An 8406-nucleotide genomic window follows, 5' to 3' on the forward strand; every position below is an offset into this window, starting at 1 on the left:
GTTGCTGCACGGCGTCCTCGCTGCTGCACGGCGTCCTCGTTGCTGCACGGCGTCCTCGTTGCTGCACGGCGTCCTCGCTGCTGCACGGCGTCCTCGTTGCTGCACAGCGTCCTCGTTGCTGCAAGGCGTCCTCATTGCTGCACGGCGTCCTCGTTGCTGCACGGCGTCCTCGTTGCTGCACGGCGTCCTCGCTGCTGCACGGCGTCCTCGTGCACTGCGTCCTCGTTGCTGCACGGCGTCCTCGCTGCTGCACGGCGTCCTCGTTGCTGCATGGCGTCCTCGCTGCTGCACGGCGTCCTCGTTGCTGCACGGCGTCCTCGCTGCTGCACGGCGTCCTCGTTGCTGCACGGCGTCCTCGCTGCTGCACGGCGTCCTCGTTGCTGCACGGCGTCCTCGCTGCTGCACGGCGTCTTCGCTGCTGCACGGCGTCCTCGTGCACTGCGTCCTCGTTGCTGCACGGCGTCCTCGCTGCTGCACGGCGTCCTCGTTGCTGCACGGCGTCCTCGTTGCTGCACGGCGTCCTCGCTGCTGCACGGCGTCCTCGTTGCTGCACGGCGTCCTCGCTGCTGCACGGCGTCCTCGTTGCTGCACGGCGTCCTCGTTGCTGCACGGCGTCCTCGCTGCTGCACGGCGTCCTCGTTGCTGCACAGCGTCCTCGTTGCTGCAAGGCGTCCTCGTTGCTGCACGGCGTCCTCGTTGCTGCACGGCGTCCTCGTTGCTGCACGGCGTCCTCGTGCACTGCGTCCTCGTTGCTGCACGGCGTCCTCGCTGCTGCACGGCGTCCTCGTTGCTGCACGGCGTCCTCGCTGCTGCACGGCGTCCTCGTTGCTGCACGGCGTCCTCGCTGCTGCACGGCGTCCTCGTTGCTGCACGGCGTCCTCGCTGCTGCACGGCGTCTTTGCTGCTGCACGGCGTCCTCGCTGCTGCACGGCGTCTTCGCTGCTGCACGGCGTCCTCGCTGCTGCACGGCGTCCTCGCTGCTGCACGGCGTCCTCGCTGCTGCACGGCGTCTTCGCTGCTGCACGGCGTCCTCGCTGCTGCACGGCGTCCTCGCTGCTGCACGGCGTCCTCGCTGCTGGCACGGCGTCCTCGTTGCTGCACGGCGTCCTCGTTGCTGCACGGCGTCCTCGCTGCTGCACGGCGTCCTCGTTGCTGCACGGCGTCCTCGTTGCTGCAAGGCGTCCTCGTTGCTGCACGGCGTCCTCGTTGCTGCACGGCGTCCTCGCTGCTGCACGGCGTCCTCGCTGCTGCACGGCGTCCTCGCTGCTGCACGGCGTCTTCGCTGCTGCACGGCGTCCTCGCTGCTGCACGGCGTCCTCGCTGCTGCACGGCGTCCTCGCTGCTGCACGGCGTCTTCGCTGCTGCACGGCGTCCTCGCTGCTGCACGGCGTCCTCGTTGCTGCACGGCGTCTACCACTATATGGTCACCATATGGCGGTAATATCAGCGCTGGTCTTTGTATAATGAATTATTTCCAGTAACAGTGTGGTCATCTGCTGAGTTTCCCCTACACCCACTATTAGGCTGCACCGCCGTAGTTGTATGCAGGGTTACTGGTTAGGGGCCCACTCTGATGTTCACCTTCCAGAAACGTTCCCCCTTAGCCCGCAGTCCAGAGTCTCTCACCTAGACAATTTGCATATTACATACAGTGCACACTTATACTGACACCTGCTGGCAAAATATCATTACTACTTCTAGTGAACGTTATACAGTGAATAATCTAATCTATACAGTGGGCCGGAATGGATGCAAACGCTGTAATAGTCTGGAGCCAATCAAGTACTGGGGGCGGTCCTTTTTCACATATTTCAGCCAATAGGCGTTGATAGAACGAGCGTCGTCCGAGGTTCATAGACCACATAGGCTCCACCCCTAACTTTATTCACCCAATCACATGTCGCCTTTTCCAATAGGGAAGCGGAGCTGCCTTGAAGTTAATGAATGAGCCGACAATGTGTCCGTGTAACGTCGGCTCCTGATTGGCTGAATGGTGACAATGTCGTGCAATGATTGGGGGAAGAACGCAAGAGGGCGGGGTTATACTGGTCTCTGTCTACTTGATGTAAAAGGTGAGTGAGACCTGAAGGTGCGGGGAGCAGTGCGGAGGTGAGACCTGAAGGTGCGGGGAGCAGTGCGGAGGTGAGACCGGAAGGTGCAGGGAGCAGCGGTGAGGCCTGGAGCCCCAGCCTTCTCTACTCCTGTAGCTATCTGGCTGCGGCTGTTGTGTGTGTGTGTGTGTGTGTGTGTGTGTGTGTGTGTGTGTAGCTGTGTGTGTGGGTGGAGCTGTGTGTGTGTGTGGAGCTGTGCGGTGTGTGTGTGTGTGTGTGGAGCTGTGTGTGTGGGTGGAGCTGTGCTGTGTGTGTGTGGAGCTGTGCTGTGTGTGTGTGGAGCTGTGCTGTGTGTGTGTGTGGAGCTGTGCGGTGTGTGTGTGTGTGTGGAGCTGTGCGGTGTGTGTGTGTGGAGCTGTGCGGTGTGGGTGGAGCTGTGCGGTGTGTGTGTGTGTGTGTGTGTGGAGCTGTGCGGTGTGTGTGTGTGTGTGTGTGGAGCTGTGCGGTGTGTGTGTGTGGAGCTGTGCGGTGTGTGTGTGTGTGGAGCTGTGCGGTGTGTGTGTGTGTGTGTGGAGCTGTGCGGTGTGTGTGTGTGGAGGTGTGTGTGTGTGTGTGTGTGTGTGTGGAGCTGTGCGGTGTGTGTGTGTGTGTGTGTGTGTGGAGCTGTGCGGTGTGTGTGTGTGGAGCTGTGCGGTGTGTGTGTGTGTGGAGCTGTGCGGTGTGTGTGTGTGGAGCTGTGCGGTGTGTGTGTGTGTGTGTGGAGCTGTGCGGTGTGTGTGTGTGGAGCTGTGCGGTGTGTGTGTGGAGCTGTGCGGTGTGTGTGTGTGTGTGTGTGTGGAGCTGTGCGGTGTGTGTGTGTGTGTGTGTGGAGCTGTGCGGTGTGTGTGTGTGTGTGTGTGGAGCTGTGCGGTGTGTGTGTGTGTGTGTGTGGAGCTGTGCGGTGTGTGTGTGTGTGTGTGTGTGTGTGTGGAGCTGTGCGGTGTGTGTGTGTGTGTGTGTGGAGCTGTGCGGTGTGTGTGTGTGTGTGTGGAGCTGTGCGGTGTGTGTGTGTGTGTGTGTGTGTGTGGAGCTGTGCGGTGTGTGTGTGTGTGTGTGTGTGTGGAGCTGTGCGGTGTGTGTGGAGCTGTGCGGTGTGTGTGTGTGTGTGGAGCTGTGCGGTGTGTGTGTGTGTGTGGAGCTGTGCGGTGTGTGTGTGTGTGTGGAGCTGTGCGGTGTGTGTGTGTGTGTGGAGCTGTGCGGTGTGTGTGTGTGTGTGTGGAGCTGTGCGGTGTGTGTGTGTGTGTGGAGCTGTGCGGTGTGTGTGTGTGTGTGTGGAGCTGTGCGGTGTGTGTGTGTGTGTGGAGCTGTGCGGTGTGTGTGTGTGTGTGTGGAGCTGTGCGGTGTGTGTGTGTGTGTGTGTGTGGAGCTGTGCGGTGTGTGTGTGTGTGTGTGTGTGTGGAGCTGTGCGGTGTGTGTGTGTGTGTGGAGCTGTGCGGTGTGAGCTGTGGCTGTAGATACGCGGTGTATCCTGTGTCTGCCTGTGTGCTCTGCTCCCCTTACCTGGCTCTTGGGGATGGAGATTTTGTTCTCATATTATAGCAGACTATCAGGGTTTTGTGATACATTATTTGTTTGTTATTTTTGTTTGATGTTTTTTTTCCACTTTATTTTTTTACTAGAAACGTTGTGTATATATATTTGTAATTCTCTGTTGTAGTAGTTGTGTAGCGGGGTCTCTGGCCTGTGTGGCTTGTGAGGGGCCGCTAGCTCAGGGCATTGGCGTTAGCTTCTGCAGACAGCTGAAACATTTTTACTAAATAGCCAAAGAAAAATCAGAGCCCTGGCATCGTCACATCATAGAGTTACATCTGTGTAGGCCAGATTCAGACGGCCGTATATTCTCTCATCCAAGAGAATCAGGCCGATTATGCTAATCACACTCCCACCAGAGTGCTGGGGCCATGTGACTGCCCGTGTGGTCAGAGTGCCAGCGCCGTGTGACCGCAATGTGATCAGAGTGCCAGCGCCGTGTGATCAGAGTGTGATCCAATTCTCTCAGATGGGAAGATAGAGAAAAACAATGTCTCCCATCTTCTCTATTCTGTCAGTCTGTGGAAATCTGACCATACTCAGATGTCATCCAAGTGCGGTTTGATGGATTCCACAGACTCATTGATCTATTGATTTGCATGGCCAAGTGCAATCCGGCTATCAGAGGAAATTAACGCATGCAGCGTTTTTTGTTTTGTTTTGTTCCCCCCCCCCCCCTCGGACAAACACTGTCTTAGACATGTACAAGGCTGCATAATATGACACTGGTCCGAGTGCGATCCGATGTTTTGTCAGATCACATTCGGACAGACATGACGCTGGTGTGAGTGAACCCTAATAATAATGGAGGTCAGTAAGGGAAGATCCGCACATCTATCTGCGAATCAATATGACGAGAGCACAAATAAGGTTCAGATATCACATTGCTGTTAATGATGTAAAAGGTGCGAGAGCATCAAAAAGGCCGGTGCGCTAATCCGCATGTTACATGATCCAGAAACTCAAAGGGTTTGTGTGAGATCAGTTTAGTCAGTTGTCAGAACAAACAACCGCGGTTCTTAAACCTCACACACAAAGTAATAGGCATCATTTGCGATTCACTATCCCGACTCATGTCCGTTTTCTGACTTTTTTTTTTTAGACATAATAAACCATTTTTTATTTGTAAAGAGTTTTTTCTTTGTATTTAACATTTTAAACATTTTTTTTCAAGAGGTTTAAGAAAAAAAATTAGTGAGTGATGCAATGTAATTATATAATAAAAGACCCAGCATGTCATCTCCGGGGGTCCTAGCTGTTCTCTGCTAATGATTTACTGTGTACACACTTTACTGCTGCGGCCAATCACTGGCTTGTGTTGTCCAGGGGCTGATGGGGTGCAAGATGGAGCCCCTGTCCCGACTCTGTGTGATTGCTTTAGATACCAATATCGCCTGCAGTTTCATATGTACAGAGTGTGGTGAATTGATCTACCCCCTTGGTGGCAGACTCCGTATATCAGCCTAAGGCCACGGCCCCACTATCAGTATTTGGTCAGTAGTCGTCAGTATTTTTCTCAGGAGTGGGAGGCAAAACCAGGAGTCGGTGATAAATGCCGAATTGGTGACTTGTTTCTATTATACCTTTTCTCTGATTGTTCCTCACCTGGTTTTGGCTCCCGCTCCTGAGATAAAATACTGACCAAATACTGATAGTGGGGTCTTGGCCTAAGGGCCATGTTTCCATTGTTGCAGACGACATTACCACCATGTGGGTCATGTTCACACTTCACTCATTGCTGGTGCAGATATTGGCAGATCTGTTCTCCATGGACGGTTCAGTCTTTGTGATGTGAATGCCACAGTCTGATGATCTCCTTTATCCCCAGCAGGTGTAACACTCAGGACACAATATGGCTCCAGACACAGGATCTCCTGTCCCTCATCCTTTCTGGCCCCGGGATCTCCAGATCGATGGCTACCGTCCCAATGACCGGCCAGTGTCCGAGATCTTGATCTTCTTGTTCTCAGTGTCTGGGTTTCTGCTGGTCGTGACTTGGTTCCTGACCGGTCGGGTGACTGGTATGAGCGCCCCGCGCCGCCTGGGTGTCTGCTGGTTCATGGTCTGTGGTTTCATTCATAGCGTCATTGAAGGCTGGTTTGCCTTCTACTACCCAGTGATCCCCAAGGACCAGGCGTTCCTGTCACAGCTGTGTAAGAATGGGATGGGGTCCTGAGTCGTATCCGTGTTTGCTAAGACTAGGTGACAGCCGTTATGGGGGCTATTGCAACTCTGGGAAGGCATTAACAAGCTGCCCTGGAATGACAATTCTGCCCATGTATCAGCACCGCGTCTCCTGCTCCATCGTCATTGTCTTATCACTTGTCACCATTTTATCTCTCTCTCCAGGGAAAGAATATGGGAAAGGTGACAGTCGGTACATGATGTGAGTATCATCCTCTGGTGGCAATATCTTAATTAGTAAATATGTCTAAATGTAACTTCTGTCTGCCCTGATGTTTTAGGCTGAAGGCGGGAGCTAATAGAGGGGTGTTGCGAGGTGGAGACCCCCATTATGATGTCCATTGCGCCCTAATAAAACATAAAGGCTCCTGTTGTACTGATAGCACATACCCGGAGGCTGATCTTTTTGTTGTGATGGGTTATAGTTGTGCATTATTAGCGGACTCTTTTTTTTTGTGTGAGGCCTTTATATGTGCAGTTTACCGGGGTTCTCTATTCACCTGGGAATAATTCTCTCTCCAATAACCTGGGTCTACAGTCCAAGCAGAGAAGGGACTATGAGATTTGGCAGTGCCCAAACTACTTTCTGCTTTATTAATTAGATTTTCCAAAAATGCATTTGGCTGGAGAAGCATTAAGAGCTTTCTGACCTGCCCTTGTGTAGCCCTGGTGTAAGATTGTGAGACTTCAGTCCTCTGTCTGCACTGTTTTCTTGCAGAGGTGATAACTTCACAGTCTGCATGGAGACCATCACAGCGGCGGCATGGGGACCACTGAGCGTCTGGACTGTGATCTCCTTCCTGCGGAACAAGCCCTATCGCTTTGTGCTGCAACTGATAGTGTCACTTGGTAAGAAGTAGTAGACATTTAATACCTGAAAGTTAGAAATATATATATCTGTGTATATGGGTTCTACTATACAAACTGTTGTCTCCCAATAATCTAAAGTGGCCTAGAAAATGCTATTTCACTAGAGTGGAGATAAGCGGCATCAACAGCGTGCGCTCCGCTAATCTCCATGAACAAATAAGCCAGCCCTGGATTATATGGGGTTATCTCCAGCATGAGACACTGAGGACTATTAGACTGTTCCCATAGACATTGGACCGGTCATTTCCACACCCAGATGATTAATTTTATGTAAACCAGCATGTAGGCCACCTGCAATGTCCATACAATGATTGCTGCAGACCCTGCCAGCCTGACGCTGCCAGGAGCCCCCAGACATTATGGTGGCATTGTACTTCCAGGGATCGTCTGACCCTTCTCTCCGTGTCCACAGGGCAGCTGTACGGGGATGTCCTCTACCTCTACACTGAGTATCGGGACGGATTCATTCACAGCGAGAAGTGGCACCCCATTTACTTTTGGTTCTACTTTGTCTTCATGAATGCGCTGTGGATCATCTTTCCATCTATCCTCATCGTGGACTCGTGGATCAACCTGAGCAAGTCACAATCCACAGCCGACAGGACCAGATCCACGGGCAAGACAAAAAGGAACTGAATGTTGGCAATGGAGTATGATGCCGCATTACTATGACATGAGGCTGGGGTATAACATCAGATATAACATTTAAAATAATGGCGATGTCTTTGGAAACCAGATTTCTGCTTTCGTCCTGCATGTTAGTTGGAATCTGATTGCTGTGGGAAGTCACATTTTACTTATAGTCCAGACTTTTATATTCACTTTTATGCTTAATTATCATTCGTAGAATCATAGAATGGTAGAGTTGGAGGGGACCTCCTGGGTCATCTGGTCCAACCCCCTGCTCAAAGCAGGATTCACTAGATCATCTCAGACAGATGTCTGTCCAGCCTCTGTTTGAAGACGTCCATTGAAGGGGAACTCACCACCTCTCGTGGCAGCCTGTTCCACTCATTAATCACCCTAACTGTCAAAAAGTTTTTTCTAATATCTAATCTGTGTCTCCTCCCATTCAGTTTCATCCCATTGCTTCTAGTTTTTCCATGTGCAAATGAGAATAAAGATGATCCTTCTACAATGTGATAGGCCTTGAGATATTTGTAGACAGCTGTTAAGTCTCCTCTCAGTCTTCTTTTTTGCAAGCTAAACATTCCCAAATCCTGTAACCATTCCTCATAGAACATGGTTTGCAGACCGGTCACCATTCTGGTCGCTCTTCTCTGAACTTGCTCCAGTTTGTCGATGTCTTTTTTAAAATGTGGTGCCCAAAACTGGACGCAGTATTCCAGATGAGGACTGACCAAAGAGGAGTAAAGACCGATAATGACTTCACGTGATCTAGACTGTATGCTTCTGTTAATACATCCCAGAATTGTATTTGCCTTTTTTGTTGCTGCATCACACTGTTGACTCATGTTCAGTCTATGATCTATTAGTATACCTAAGTCTTTTTCACATGTACTGTTGCTTAGCTCTATTCCTCCCATTCTGTATATGCTTTTTTCATTTTTATTGCCCAGATGTAGTACTTTGCATTTTTCCCTGTTAAAAACCATTCTGTTGGTTGCTGCCCACTGCTCCAGTTTATTTAGGTCTTTCTGAATCCTCTCTCTCTCTTCTCTAGTATTAGCTATCCCTCCTAGCTTTGTGTCATCAGCAAATTTAATCAGTT

General features: G+C 51.7%; 1 protein-coding gene across 8 annotated transcripts; it reads left to right on the forward strand.

The window, feature by feature from the left end:
- The first annotated feature begins 1926 nt into the window (after positions 1-1926).
- Positions 1927-7814, forward strand: EBP (EBP cholestenol delta-isomerase). 8 transcript variants are annotated; one of them, XM_073640393.1, is made up of 5 exons: positions 1927-2072; positions 5449-5773; positions 5970-6006; positions 6523-6653; positions 7087-7814. In XM_073640393.1, the coding sequence occupies exons 2-5, from the start codon at positions 5473-5475 to the stop codon at positions 7308-7310; spliced, it is 693 nt and encodes a 230-aa protein (XP_073496494.1). In that variant the 5' UTR covers positions 1927-2072; positions 5449-5472; the 3' UTR covers positions 7311-7814. The 8 variants fall into 8 exon arrangements, with proteins under 8 accessions (XP_073496494.1, XP_073496496.1, XP_073496491.1 ...); XM_073640395.1 differs by having other exon boundaries at positions 1929-2072; positions 5452-5773; XM_073640390.1 differs by having other exon boundaries at positions 2010-2142.
- Positions 7815-8406: the final 592 nt, after the last annotated feature.

The sequence above is a fragment of the Phyllobates terribilis genome, unplaced genomic scaffold (genome assembly GCF_046119375.1).
Source record: "Phyllobates terribilis strain yellow unplaced genomic scaffold, ASM4611937v1 Scaffold_7__3_contigs__length_470593459, whole genome shotgun sequence".
In the NCBI taxonomy this organism is placed as follows: Eukaryota; Metazoa; Chordata; class Amphibia; order Anura; family Dendrobatidae; genus Phyllobates; species Phyllobates terribilis.

Coding starts and splice junctions, on each gene's coding strand:
- EBP (XM_073640393.1), top strand. CDS start 5,473: ATGGCTCCAGACACAGGATCTCCTGTCCCTCATCCTTTCTGGCCCCGG. Junction 5,774..5,969: donor GGCGTTCCTGTCACAGCTGT/GTAAGAATGGGA, acceptor CTCTCTCTCCAG/GGAAAGAATATGGGAAAGGT. Junction 6,654..7,086: donor GCAACTGATAGTGTCACTTG/GTAAGAAGTAGT, acceptor CCGTGTCCACAG/GGCAGCTGTACGGGGATGTC.